The sequence below is a fragment of the Thamnophis elegans genome, chromosome 2 (genome assembly GCF_009769535.1).
Source record: "Thamnophis elegans isolate rThaEle1 chromosome 2, rThaEle1.pri, whole genome shotgun sequence".
NCBI classification, from domain to species: domain Eukaryota; kingdom Metazoa; phylum Chordata; class Lepidosauria; order Squamata; family Colubridae; genus Thamnophis; species Thamnophis elegans.
The window spans coordinates 141,080,109-141,095,098 of NC_045542.1; the positions used below are offsets into that span (position 1 = coordinate 141,080,109).

Here is a 14,990-nt window from a genome sequence, read left to right on the forward strand (position 1 = left end):
TTCCGCCCGCAGCAGCAGCAATGGTAGCCGAGCCGGGAAAGGAGCACTTTTGCAGGGCTTCCGCCGCGCCCCCAAGGACCGCTGACCTCACGCTGCCGTTTCTACTTCTTCCCCGGCCTTCCCAGTTAGCTTGCTTGAAGCTCCGAGGAGGCGGGAGGAGGGTCGCAGGAGTGGAAGTGGGGGGAGGTCTTCCCGGCCGGGAAGAGCTGAGAGGCTGCCGGCCCCTTTCGCAGGAAAGTTAACTTTTCTTGGCGAAATCCTGCCCCCCCCCCCCCGCGTGGGTGAGCTGTCCTCTTCCCGTAAGCCGCCCGGAGTTACCTGTGTGTGAGGTGGGCTGCCCTATGCATTTGCGTGTATGCGCTGGAAAGAGAGTGAAAAAGAGAGGGAGAAATAATTATATTAATTAGATAGATCAGTCTTTCTCCACCTTGGAGACTTGAAAGTGTGTGGACTTCAACTCCCAGAAAGGGAGTTGGGAGAAAGGGAGAAAGGAGGAGAGAATGAAAGGAAGATGGGGGAAAGAAGAAAGAGGTAAGGAGAGGAGGATGGAAAGGAGAGAAAGAGGGGGAGAGAGGGTAGAAAGGGGAAGAGGAAGAGCAGGAGTAGGAGAAAGGTAAGGGAAGAAGGAAGGGGAAGGAGAGGAAGAAGGAGGAAAGTAGAGAAGGGAGGGAGAAAAGAAAGGGAAAATAAGGTGGTGTTATAACAGGAGGAAGGGATGGTAAACAAAGCAACCCAAACTGTATATTATAACCTATTAAATGAAATAATAAATGTATAAGAATGATAAATGTTAAAACACTTGTAACCAAACGACATGCTATATGTGATGATGGGTTTTTTTCTTTTTGTTTTGTTTTGTTTTTATTGTTGTTGGCATGTGCCGTCTGTAACAAAAAAAATTAAAAAAAATATTTTTATAAAAAGGTGGAGAAACACTGAGATAGATGATAATGAGGGAGGGAGAGGGAGAGAGAGAGAGAGAGACCATAACTAGATAGACAGATAGGCAGGCAGATAGACGGATGGATAGAGAGAAAGAGAGAGAGATAGGTAGGCAAGCAGATAGATGGATGGAGAAAGAGAGGGGGAAAGAGGGAGAGGGATACCATAACTAGATAGGCAGGCAGTTAGACAGATGGATGGATGGATAGAGAGAGAGAGGATGTATATAATTAAGGTGACCAGACGTCCCTAGCGAGGTCGCGGGTTGGCAGTAACTGCCGCGGCCTAGCTCCCCCCCCCCTCCGGTCAATGGTGTCCCTCTTTATCAATCTGAAAATCTGGTCACCTTACTTGTTTAGGTAATTCTGAGGTGGTTGATGGTTCTGTGAGTGCCTGTCCTTTATAATTTTCCACATTACCTTGATGGTTTTTATTCCAGTGACTTTGTCTTTCCTGTTCTTAGGCTTAGGAAAAAAAAAACTGGTTTCATTGGCAGTCTTTTTTTTTGGGGGGGGGGATTTTTATTTTTTTGGTGTTTTCCTAGCACTGTCATAGTTTGTGGGTGTGGGTGGGTGTGTAATGTCCCACAGTTATCTATGCATTAATAATGATCTAGTAATATTAATAATATCTAGTAATTAGTAATATCTAGTAATAACATCGTCTTGGACACTCCCATCCGGTCACATGGGCGGCAAGCCACTCCCATCCGGTCACATGGGTGGCAAGCCACTCCCATCCGGTCACATGGGCGGCAAGCCACTCCCATCCGGTCACATGGGCGGCAAGCCACTCCCATCCGGTCACATGGGCGGCAAGCCACTCCCACAAAGGAGGCCACGCCCACAGAGGTGGTTCGAACAATTTTTGAAACCCACCCCTGGGGATGTTCAATATGTCATTCATTAACTCATCCACACAAAGCAATCTCACTCTTTCTTCCACTTTGCAGCAAGAAAGTCCCAGTTCAAAAATATACAAAATTACTGTCATCTCCCAAATCAACAGCTTGCCCAGGATTTGACAAGCACTTACACAGTGGAAATGTACAATTAGAGGAAATAACATGGAGGCAAGGAGCACAGTGGCTTGCGTGGTTAGGATGCCGAGTTAGAGGTTATCAAGCCCATGTTTGAGAACCAAGTGCTGCCATAGGGTTGTATGAGCTCCCGTCTTTCACTCCAGATTCTGCCGGTGACATGACAGGAGCCCCCTGGGGCATCTCCTGGGCAACGGTGATGTCACCAGCTATTCCCCTCAACCCAGAAGCGCTAGTTGCTTCTGACACGCTTCTGCAGTGCAACATGGAGGCACAGATTTAGAAGCTCCTTGGCAAAGGATCTGCTTTTTCTAAATGGTGTTCTTGGCCACAGTTATAAGTTTCCCATGAGTCTCTTGAGCAAAGTCATATTGAAAGCTGTAGGGGGTTGTGAGAATTGTGAATGATAGGCAGCTCCTCAAGCCCAACTGTCCATCTTAATCAGTGTTTTAAAACTTGGCAACTTTAAGATGTGTGGACTTCAACCACAAGAATTCCCCAGCCTAGATGGTAACTTTAGTTGCCAAATTTGGGAAATGCTATCTAGATGAGATTAGAAATGTTGCTTTGATCAATCTTCTCCTCTGCATGAAAGGAGACAGGGAGTAGGACTAGAGGGTGACATGATAGAAGGGTTCCAATATCTAAGGGGCTGCCATAAAGAAGAGGAGGTCAACTTATTCTCCAGACATCTGAAAGCAGGGCAAAAATCAATGGATAGAAACTAAACAAGGAGAGAACCAACCTAGAACTAAGAAGAAATTTCCTGACAGTTAGACAATTAATCAGTGGAACAACTTGTATCCAGAAGTTGTGGGTGCTCCAACACTGCAGGTTTCTAGAGAGAGACTAGACAACCATTTGTCTGAAATGATACAGGAAAGGGGTGTCAACCTGGATTTCTTCGAGGGCCAGATCAGCATTGTAGTTCTCCTCCATGGGCAGGCAGAGAGGATGGTGGGGGGGGCACAGGATGGATGCCTCCTCCAGCACCATGACGGCCAAAACAGGGTGCAGAGCAGAGATGGGTTCCTACTGGTTTGGCCGAGTAGGTAGTATCTCAGTTGGCCATGCGCCGGAACCAGTTATATTGGCGACACCGTAGGCACTGCGATCTTGTTTTTTGCTTCTGCACATGCACAGAAGCATTTTTTTACTTCTGCACAGGCACACTTAGTGCAGTAACAGAAGCCGGAACCCACCCCCTGGTGTGTGGGGTACTTGTGCGCCCCCCCTTCACCTCGTTTCCATAGCCTTCTGCAGCACTCTTCTGGCATTTCTGGCCTGTTTTGGGGCCATTTTGGGGGCCGTTTTTGGCTGGCAGAGTGCTGCAGGAGACCATGGAGGGTGAAAATGAGGTGCAGCCTGTTTAACCACCAGAGGCACCATGGCCCGTCCCTTTGATATTTCCAGGCTGATCCCACAGGCAGGATTTAAGCACCAGGGGTTGGACTAGAAGACCTCCAAGGTCCATTCCAACCCTGGCATTCTGTTATTTGTTTCAGACACTAAAAATCGAGGCCAGATGTGCTTATAGATGCCTGGATTAGGGGGGGATAAGAATGAGTTGTATAATGTGATTGTTGTTGAAGGCAGGAGTGAAATCCACTAACACTGAAAGATGGAATGAGTGAGATCTACATCTGAGTGAACATGAAATGTAAACTGTTACTGCTTCCACTTACCTTTCCTTTTTTTTAACACCCCCCCATCTTTGGGAATGGGTGAGTTTTTCTCAACAAGGATGATTTCACTCTCTCTTTCTCACAATCCATTTATTTTATTTCCAGCCCTCCATGTATCTGATTCAACTGTAATAGGCTGACTACATTTGACCTATAACAAAAGCTTTATTAAATTGTAAGCCTCAGCCTAGAATGAGGTTAAGACCCACCGTCAGAGAAGGCTTCTCCTAGAAAAATGGTTTCCTTTGTGTTCCTTCTGGTTGCTTTAAGATACGTTGATCATGTCACACATGGAGATGCTTCTGAAGTTCTCCTTGCCTAAATTGCTTCTCAAGTATTAGATTTCTGAGGTGTCTGGTCTTCTTTCTGTAATAGATGCATTAGGAAATATTCACTGTTTCTTTCTATATATTACAGAAATACTAGGTACAGTATATACTCGCTTTTGGTTTTGTCTCCTGGTTCTTCTTTTACACAAAACCAGAGTTGGGTTCCTACCTATTCGGTCCAGTTCGGCCAAATAGGTAGTAACTCCGGTGGACACGGGACCGTACCGGTTCTATCCTCGATGGTGCTAATCTTGATTTTCTGTTCTGCACATGCGCAGAACAATCTTCATTAAAATAATGTAATTTTTATTCATTTTTTAATGTTGCATGTGCAGATCATTTTAAATGAAAATGCGCATGCGTGGGGAGCGCATTTTTTTTTCTATTGAACTGGTAGTAATGGCAGCTGGAACCCACCCTGCACAAAACATTGTGTACATGTATACATACATGTTGTGTATAAGGTAAATGAGTTGGAGGAACTAAAAGCTGAGGAAGTTGAGAGGGTGAAGTTCCAGAATTTGAAATCTTCCCAATTAATCAAAAATCAGAAATAAATTATTGGAATCAAAGAACAGGCTAAAAACACCACCCTTTATTATCATAACATTCATGGTTTCAGTTACTTCCCCCCTCAAAATAATAACTCTTTCTTCTTTCCTATTAAGCTTCAGCGTCATGACAAAGAGGCCGAAGATTCCCCCAGCAAATGGAGATCTGAGGAAGAAATGGCAATTGAAGCTGCAATCCTCAAGAAATATTTTCAGTGAATGAAGAGGTAACTACTCCTTATGTAGAGAATGATACATTTACTTATCATATATTATAGGAATTATGTATTACAGTATATAACTTTTGTCAACTTTGTAGTGAACCTGGCTGAAGCCATCCTGTGCTGCCTCATAGTTGCCATGAAGCCTGAGAGGGGGAAGGGTGGAGATAGCCCAGGTTCCAGTCAAAACAAAATTCTTTCCAGTGGGAACCAAGGTCATTGAAACAGGTGACCATTGAAAGAGGAGAAGCACCTGCCTTCCATCTTCATTGGACAATGTGACCTGTGATACCTGGGGGGAGGGGAGAGTTTGATTCTTCTAATTAGGTGAAAACCGTGGAACTGTCAGAGTTAATTTTCACCAGCTGTGCCGATATGATTTATCCAATAAACATATCCTTTGAGGTATCTACCTGCCTTGGATGCATTACTCAGAACCCTAGCAATTGTATCTTCCCACATATAAGTTAAGTCCACTCATTCAGGGATCATTGAAAGTTACAAGTAGCGCTGAATGTGGGGACTTATAACCAAGCCACACCGTTCCAATGAGTTCCATAGTTCCAACCATTTCAATGTTCTTGCAATCACATGATTGCATGAATCTAGGACTCTGTGGTAGTTAGAATGCAGTATTGCAGGCTAATTCTTCACACAGCCAGGAGTTCGATCCTCACTGGCTCAAGGTTGACTCAGCTTTCCATCCTTCTGAGGTCAGTAATATGAGAACCCAGATTGTTGGGAGCAATATGCTGACTGTAAGCCATTTTAGAGTGGGCTGTAAAGCACTATGAAACCTATAAGTCTAAGTGGTATTGCTATTGCTTTGTGTCCAGTTTATGATTATGACACTTCAATGAATGTCATTTCCGACATTCCCTGCCAGTTTCCCAGAAGCAAAATCAATGGAGAAGCTGGCAGGAAGTCAGAAGTAACTATTTTTTTTCTTTTTTGTCTGTCTGCAATCCATACTGTCTGCTGGCAGCACCCACCTCCCCATTGACACTATGAGAAGGGAGGTGTAAAGTATTCCACCCTACCCTCACATGCTCACCTGTACTCTATAGCAACCATGTTTAGCACCTCCTTACCATCCTGGATTACCTACACCCTCACCCACCAGCCTGCTTGCCTGGGACTTCTGCCTCTTCCCACTTAACAACCCAAATGGGCCTCATGAGAGTGATTGGGCTTGCTGTCACTAAGTAATTCAGTCATATGCATTTTACAATCACATTGCTCAGTGATGGAAATCCCAGTCTCAATTGTCATTGTAACATGAGGAGTGTCTATATAGTTTTATAGAAGGGAAGCCATGTTAGAGTATTGCAGGAAAAATGGACTATAAGAAATGTAATAAAAATCTGCTACTATGTTTACAATGAGTGCATTATTAAATAATCCTTTGTGGACAATATTGTAGTATTCTTGTTATAATTTCTAAAATTTGGGGAAATTATCTTTCGGTGGACAAATCAATCAGTTTCATAACATTTGTCATTTGGTCCCACTTCCAAATCACATTAAGAATTTGACTAAAGAAAATCCGTGTAAAATTCACATCTCGTTTGTCCAGAATTTTCATTCATTGATATTCTTTGGAAATTTTCCTTTTTAAAATAATCTCTCTATTTCCCACTGCCATACACATTGCAAAACATAACTTTTTAAATGCATGCTTTATTTGTTGAGTTGACCTCAGCATTTGAGTGGCATTCAAGCATCTCTCCTTCATTCCTAAACATGAACAAGCATAAAGTTTTCTGGAAGCTGAAGTCCACACATCTTCAAGTGGCCAGTTATTATGTAAATCCTTATTCATCTAACACCTGATGTTTATGTGACAACTAATCATTGTTTGAGCTAGAAATATAAACAGTTAGCTTCCAATTGTTTTAAAATCAGCCATTTTCCTCTCCTAGTTATGAGATTTAGATAAACATTTGAGGTGAAATGATATATGCACAATCACTAAGTAATGTGTTCTTTAGGAATTACCTTCCATTACAGGATCAAATCTCTCTGTCAGGAATCACTGAACTTCTTTGTAAATTTATAGTCGTGTCATATCAATAAGATATAGTGAAGAATGTGAGGAACTGATGGGAATGCCTCTTCTATGAACAGTTTTCCCTTTGTAAAAATGCTTCCTGAACAAAAATGAGAAGGATTAAGGCCTTAAGTTTCCAAAAAACCCAGGGAACTACGAAGGCAAAGGTACATTGTGGAGACCTAGGGCAAGTGACAGAAAACACAGGAAGACATAGCAGGATGCATAATCTAAAGAAAACAGGATTCTAAAACAGAATTCTAAATTCTTGCCTTCATTGTGTGCATGTGTGTGTGGTTTTTTTTTTTTTTGCTTCAATTAATATGGCTGTTTGTCTCAAACTTGTCCCTCTGGGCAGTGAACAGCAGCTAAAATTATATGACCGCTGCAAAAAAAAAAGGTCATAAAATACAACTGTCTTGATTTACGATCATGATGGGCACTAGCTTCAATACAGTCATAAATCCAGAACTACTTGTAGTTTCACAGAAACTAGAGGACAAGCAGAGGTGGTATTCTACTGGTTCGGACCAGTTCACCCAAACCAGTAGCAGAAATCATGGGTGGTCCTGCCCACACACTCAGGGTCTATGGCATCCCATTTAGGCCCTTTTTTCGCCAAAAGCACATGTGCAAAAGGCTATGTGCATGGGCGAAGGGTGGCACGTTCTCACATTTGCAAACTGATAGGAAAGGTGAGTGAATATCACCCCTGAGGAAAAGCCTTGAAAAGGTGTCCTTTCAAAGAGTGAAAAAGTGTGCTTAGGAAAAAAAAAACAGTATCTTTTCAGTTTTATCTGCTGCCCTTCTTCCATCACCAATTTGCAGCATTCATGCAGTAAAGTTCTATAATGCTGAATCAGAACCAGTTATCTTCTCACATAACAATCAGCTTTCTGAACTCCACTCAGCTGCCCTGGATTAGCCAGCCAATTGTGCCAGTTGCTTAATGAGCTTTCACTGTGGACAATAGGATCACAACATGAGAAATCACATTCTAATTAAAGCATTTTTTTTTTAAGGAAAAATAACTGAATTGCAATTTTTCTTTTCTTCCATTAACACATTCAAGCATCAGCACTTCCTGAACCGTCCAGGTCAAGGAGGTCTTGAGGAACTGCAGATTGCTTTCTTTCCCATTAATATGAGCGATGGGGAAGGGAAGAAAATCATTTGAATATAATAAATAAGCACTTAATTTATCCTAACGGTGCCTTTGCAAGCTTTGCACTATTGCCAAGAGTTATTCTAATTTTTATTCCGATGTGCTTTCAGAATAGCTGATAGGCAGGAGATCAGCCACCTTTCATATTTATGCTGAAGGCAGTATTGGAAGAAGAATCCCTGTGGATTTGGGGGTGATAATCCAAGACAGTTGGACCATATCAACTTCATCCAATCTCTTTCATAGACTTTAGGGCAGTCTCTCCCTATCTGGTATCCTCATTGATGGGCATCCAAGAGTCCCAAGATCATATACTTCCCAATCCTAATAAAGGAGAATATTTGTAGCACAGGTTGAAATGAAGGGTCTCGGAACTTGCTTGTTTTCTTGCAGACATTTCATGATTCAAACTAGGTAATGAACAATTGGAAGTGGTCTCTCCACATGTCATTCATAAGTGAAGCATGCAAACCAGTGCCTGCACTTCCTACGTCGGATAAGGAGAGCACACATTTCTCCTTTGGTCCTGGCCACTTTTTACAGAGACACGATTGAGAGCATTTTAACAATCTGCACCCCCTGTTTGGTTTGGTGGCTGTAGTGCCTCAGATAGAAAGTCCATACAGAGAGGGGTAAGGACAGCTGAGAAGATTATAGGAAGCTTGCTTCCTGTTATTCGGGATACTACTTATAACAATGCTTTGAGCTTAGAGCTCAAAGCATTGTTAGAGACCCCCTACAATTTCTGTTGCTCCCCTCTGGGAGGAGGTTTCAAAATATTTCTAGCAGAACTACCAAATTCTGTAACAGCTTTGTTCCCTATGCCATCTGTTTGGTGAACTTGCAAGATTCGTTTTTGTCACCATGTACATGTATACATCTGAACTAGACTCTGTTGTTTTTCTGTATCAAATAATACATATGGGTATATTCACAATTTTTAGTTTATTTATTTATTTTGTCATGTTTATGTAGTATATATTGGAGGTGGTGATCCTTTGAGAGCTCTATGCACTGAATTTTCATTTTAGTGTATGTCAATTAGTGTACATTCAAAGTGACAATACAGTTATTCTACCTGTCTGCCTGCCTCTCTGTCTGTCTATCTATGGAACAGCATCAGTTCTAGCAAGGGATGGGCTTTGCTCTCAGTTTATATTCTAGTGATTTGCCCTGTCAATCTTCCCTGTTGGTGGAAGTGGTCTTGGAGGTTCTTTGGTTGAGCTCTTTATTGTTAGCTTGTTTGGCAGTTCCTTGATTAGAGTATTGTTTGCTTCTTGATTGTTGTTCTGATGTTAATCTTGAAGTTAATCTATGCTCATCTGAGTGTTGATTGCTGGTGGGGATGTAGTTTGGTCTTTTTGTTCCCCTTTTGGCTTGTTGATTGTCTCTTTTGCACAGTCTGTAGCTATTGTTTATGTCTACGTGTCTATTGATGGCTACTTCGCCAGAGTGACAACGTAGTATTCATGGGTGCACTCTGTCAGTCTTCTTGTGTGTGAGCATTCTTGTTTCTCCTACGTAGTGATTGTTGTGGTCATTACCTTGTATGTTGTAGATGACTCCTTTTCTTCTTCTTCTGGGGCTGTTGTATCTCTCCAAACTCCTATTCCTGATCAAGGATGGCATTATTTCCCACCATTTTGAGATAAGAAACACATGGAAATTGTACAGTAAGTCCTGAAAACATGGTTTAAACCTGAGAAATCTTCTCTCAAACATAGGAAAAACTAGCCCTATTTTTCTTTGCTCTTTATTAGAATAGCTGATAGAGATATGATAACCAACTAATTAACTAAGAAAAATCAATTGAGGATTCCCCCCCCCCCATCACAACCTCTGTCAAAAGAAGTTTGAATCAATTGGTCCAATGATTTGACAGTCTTTTGTAGACTTAGTGAAAATGCATGCAATGGATAATATTTCCAAAGAAAGAGATATTTTCTCAAATTCAGTTTTTGACATTTTCCCAGCTTTCCTTAGAATAGATGCGTGAGCATTATTCTTCATATACAATCACTTCCATCTATGATTGCTGTCATATGTTTTCAGTTTGGAAGAAAGAAACACAATGACAAATTCTTGGCACAGCATCAACAAAGGGTCTTTTTCTTCCTAAGTGCCATTCATCTCTGTGATCTGCTTGTGTCTCCATTCTGGGACTGTTTGCATATAAACCTTGCACAAATATACATTTTGGTAATCAGAGGTGGATTTCAACACACTCCAAGTCTTAAGTGCTATTAATTATTTCACCCACTCAGCCAGCTGTAAGAACCATTAATTACCAAAGAAGAATTGACTCTCACGCATAAGATTTCTAATTTCTAAACATTGAAAAAATAAAGAAAGTCTTTGGTGTTAGAAGGAATATATTTTCTCCAAGTCACCTTCAGAAATCTCCTTACATCAAGAGCACATAAGCTCACCCCCACGTGGACAACATCTGTCACTTAGAATGGCAGGGCCACAAAACATTCTCTTTCCATCAGCAGTTTGATGATTGACTCCCTTTTGTTTAAACAGATTTTCAAATTATTTAAAAGTCAATAAAGAGGAAGGGGGAAATATCCCAAACCTAGCAAGTCTGCCTCGCATTTTGGAGGCCGTTCCAAAGGATTTGCAGCAATAAGAAGGAGCAAACGGAAAGCAAGAGTTTATTTAATTTATTTATTTCCTTTGAACTGAATTTCAGTAAAAGTCAATATTAACAAAAAGGTTTATAGTCAAATACAAACTGGTTGTTGGCAATTGCTAATATGAACCTCTCTGGCAAGAAAAGTTAGTCCTCAACTTACAACCACAGTTCGGACTAGATTTTGTTGTTATTGTTAAGTGACGTGCCAGATTTTATGGCTTTTGCTGCCACAGTTGTTAATAGTAATAGCACTTAGACTTATATATATCGCTTTACAGTGCTTTACAGCCCTCTCTAAGCAGTTTTATAGAGTCAGCATATTGCCCCCAACAGTCTAGGTTTTCATTTTACTCACTTCGGAAGAAGGGGAGGCTGAGTCAACCTTGAGCCTAGTGAGATTTGAACTGCCAAATTGCAGGCAGCTGGCAGCCGGCAGAAATAGCCTGCAGTACCACATTTGAACCACTGCACCACCATGGCTCATTTAAGCGAATTACCACAGTTAATGGTAATCGAGTTTTCCCACCCTCCATTGATTTTGCTTGTAGAATCTGGCTGGGAAAATTTCAAATGGTGATGACAAGTCACTGAAACCGTTATAAATATAGGTTGGTTGCCAAGTACCCCAGTTTTCTTCCCATGAGTGTACATATGCAGTAATGGTCATAAGTGTGAGGGTTGGTGTGGTAAGTCACACTTTTCAATGTTGTGGTAACTTTGAATGGTTGTAAATTGAAAACTACCTGCAGCATAAATTGATGGAAGGGAAGGAGATTATGAGTAGAATCCATATTTCAAATATAAAAAGAAAGTAAGGAAGCAGGTAAGGAAGAAATTACTTCAAATTAGAGCTCCCCAATGTTTATGGACCTGTTCCCTATAAAAATTTCCAGAGCATTAATAGCTGTAGTGCTTACATCTAAATACTAGTAAGACAAAGGAGATGGTGCTAGATTTCCAGAAGCACAGAGAGGAACCTGCCCCACTGTATATTGAGGAGTCTGTGTTTTCTCTTTTAAATTCATGAGAGTGCTTATTAGTCAAGATCTTACCTGGAAAAACAGCACATGATGATTGGCAAGGTCCAACAGAGACCTTCATTTCCTTAGAGTCCTGCGAATAAATCAGGTGGAACAATGGCTGATGACCTCTTTCTATTGGTCCACCATAGAAAGTGTCCTCACATATTGCATTACAGTATAGTAGACTATTTTAACTGTTGTGGACAGGAAGGTACCACAGAAAATGATCAATTCGGCACAAGTAACCATTGGTTGCCCTCTAACACCACTGGGTGACATGACCATGTCTTGCTGCTTTAGCAGAGTAAGGAAGATACTCAGAGATGATTCACATCCTGGTCAATGTCTCGTCACACTTCTACCATCGGGCAGAAGACATCAAACATAGCCAGCCAAACAAATAGGTTTAAGAATAGTTTCTATCCTTGGGCTGTCAGGCTATTAAACACAACCACAATCACTCCACGCACACACGGAAACGTATGACTAGTTTTTCTTTTTCTTTCTTTTTTTCCTCCCCAATTTCTTGCATTGGGAATTTGGGATTATTCTTTATACTATTTATGTTGTTTGTAGTTGTTGTCATGGATTGCACCAGTGAGGCTAAAACCAATGTCATTGTATTTATTTTGTATAATGACAATAAAGGCTATACTATTAGTCACATTTCTGGATGAAATTCTGCATTCTTCTCACTCAGATGCAGAGAATATAGAATACGTATTTATAGAGAATATAGTCTGTATAGAGAATATATATGTAGAGAATATGGAATTTATAGATGCACACTCCATTGCCTGAATGGTGACTTTTTAAACAGAAAATTCCACTTCTATCCATCAGATTTTATTTATGGCACTGCACAGATTATTTCAATATAGTATCCCCTTAATAAGTGTGGAATGCAAGATCATCTACAAGATTTGGCTTGTCTTTGGCTATTCTTGGGAATATATCTTTGGAGATTGAAAATATTTAGTGCATACATATAAACACTGCATGTTAGAAACAACTAGGGAGTTCTGCAGCAGATAGGATACATGCCAATCATGCTTCTTATTTCCCAACTTGAAGCTATTTGTCTTTGAACCTTCCTTTCCGGACTGTTTCGAGTTCACAGTATTTTCTGATCATGATTTGCTTTTAAATTCTTTGTCCCTCACTGCCTTTGCTGATTTCCCTTGCTCTCTCCCTCATACTTTTCCAAGTAAAATTGTAACTTAGATTTACATTATGACAATATGCATTGAGTTATTTTATATTCTTTTCTTAATCATCATCACCGAAATAAATATTGTCTTTTTCATCATGACCACACGCCTGGTTGATATATCTATTGAATACAATTCCATTATCTTGTTCTTAATCAATCACTCTCACATATAATTTAAAAGGTGTGAGTCATCAGTATATAAGTAATCTGAATACATATTAGAAATATTCAGAAAACTAGGATGGGGGAGAGCTATGCTTTAATGAGTGAAAATCAATTGCAAAGAGAGGCAGTTGCACCAAGGATCTTATACCACATTTTATAATGATTGTCATACATTTAAACTCTTTTTACTGAATGTTTGTGACCCAGTACGTCTTCTACAAGATTTCCATAAGCAGTGGAAACTTTGTATCTGGTCAATTAGCAACACTAAGATTTATATGCCCCTTTAGTGCTTTACAATCCTCTCCAAGTGGTTTACAGAGTCAACATATTGCCCCCAACAAGCTGTGTCCTCATTTTACCAACCTCAGAAGGATGGAAGGCTGAGTCAATCTTGAGCCGGTCAGAATTGAACTCCTGGCAGTGAACAGTGAATTAGCCTACAATACTGCATTCTAACCACTGCGCCACCACGGCTCCAGATATTCTTTATAGATATAAGATATCTAAGGAGTTGTCTTCTTAGCTGCTTAGCAAGTCCACCCACTTGCTCCACCAGAATAGGCCTACTTTAGATCCTGCCTGCTAAAGAATTTTGGGTGGAAGAGGTCCAAGATCAGAGTCTTTTCTGCTGTAGCCACCACCTATCTCCTCACTGGAAGTAAGGTCCACTCCAACACTCCTGGCCTTCTTGAAGAGTCTGAAAACTGCTAGGTGGCTTGAGAGCCCGCTAGAGCCATGCCATGTTGGGGATGGCTCTTGGAGCAGAGAATTTCTTCCCCCATGGCAGCCATCCTCTTTTTTTTAGCTTTGTATTTAATTTCCCTAATTTTAATTGCTTTGCATTACCTTTATTCTTTATTATTATATTTTAGCTGCCTAGAATCGTCATATCAGTGAGATGGGTGGGCATTAAACATACTAAATAAATAAATTTAGTAAATAAAAAGTAACATGAATATAAAGTTAAGCAAGTTATGGTGCTAGTCTGGATCTCCAAAATTATAATTATATTTGTCATGATAATTGCTGCTCTGTGAGGTGAGTAGGGCTGAGAGGGAAGGACTGAGCCAAGTTATTATACTGTCACATTGGCATGACACATCTGGATGACATGCATACTATTCCGGCAACATTTATAAATAGACAATGCCCAAAGATTTAATTGTAATTTTCAGCTCTGCATATTGCATTTCCTCTATTACAATCAAAAATTATATCTTGGAAAATGCTGATGAATACTGATTGCTTAATCATATAATTTTTGCCTTATTTACATATGGGACAAAATGTTATTGTATTTAACAAAATATCTGATTTTACATTCAATCTTTTTCAGGGGCAACACAATCTTTTCAATTAGTTCTGAAGCGGGAGAAGTGGAGAAGAGCCTCTTTTGTTCTCGGCTAACCTGGAATGGAAATGATGGAGGATGACAACATATTCATTTAGAGATACTGGATGAAACAAAGAATGTTTTATCAGTCAGAGTCTCACTTAGGTTAAGATGCTTCTTAGCTTTGGTTTCATTAAAGTTATTGGAATTTGGGGTGTGTATGGGTGTGAATAAATATTTCTGAGTTGTAACATCTCAAAACGAAAGTAAAGACTAAAATTCTCGATAATAAATATATTGTGAAAAAAAAATATTTTATTGATGTTACCAGGGGTGGGCTGCTGGGGATTCGCAGGGGTTTGGGAGACCCTCTAGCTAAGATTCTGTGCAGTTCAGAGAACCCCCAAATCCAACTCCTGGCTGGCCCTGCCCATGACGCCCCTCCCAGGAGTCTCCACACAGCCCGTTTTGGATACAGGTAAGTGCAGGGCACGTGCGGAGGCTCAGGGAGGGCGAAAAACAGGCCTACTGGAAGTTCAGGGAGGCTGGAAACAGGCCAGTTTCCGGCCTCCAGAAGGCCTGCAGAGCCTGGGGAGGCCATTTATGCCCTCCTGGAGGCTCTAGGAAAGCCTTG

The 14,990-nt window shown here is 40.8% G+C and overlaps 1 protein-coding gene across 1 annotated transcript in view; it reads left to right on the plus strand.

Moving 5' to 3' along the window:
* Positions 1 to 14,635, plus strand: part of FHIT (fragile histidine triad diadenosine triphosphatase) — a 992,634-nt gene extending 977,999 nt beyond the window's left edge. Inside the window, exons 6-7 of the mRNA XM_032211734.1 lie at positions 4,664 to 4,773; positions 14,360 to 14,635. Coding sequence (XP_032067625.1) covers positions 4,664 to 4,765 — 102 coding nt within the window. The 3' untranslated portion in view covers positions 4,766 to 4,773; positions 14,360 to 14,635. The remainder of the gene's footprint in view (positions 1 to 4,663; positions 4,774 to 14,359) is intronic.
* Positions 14,636 to 14,990: the final 355 nt, after the last annotated feature.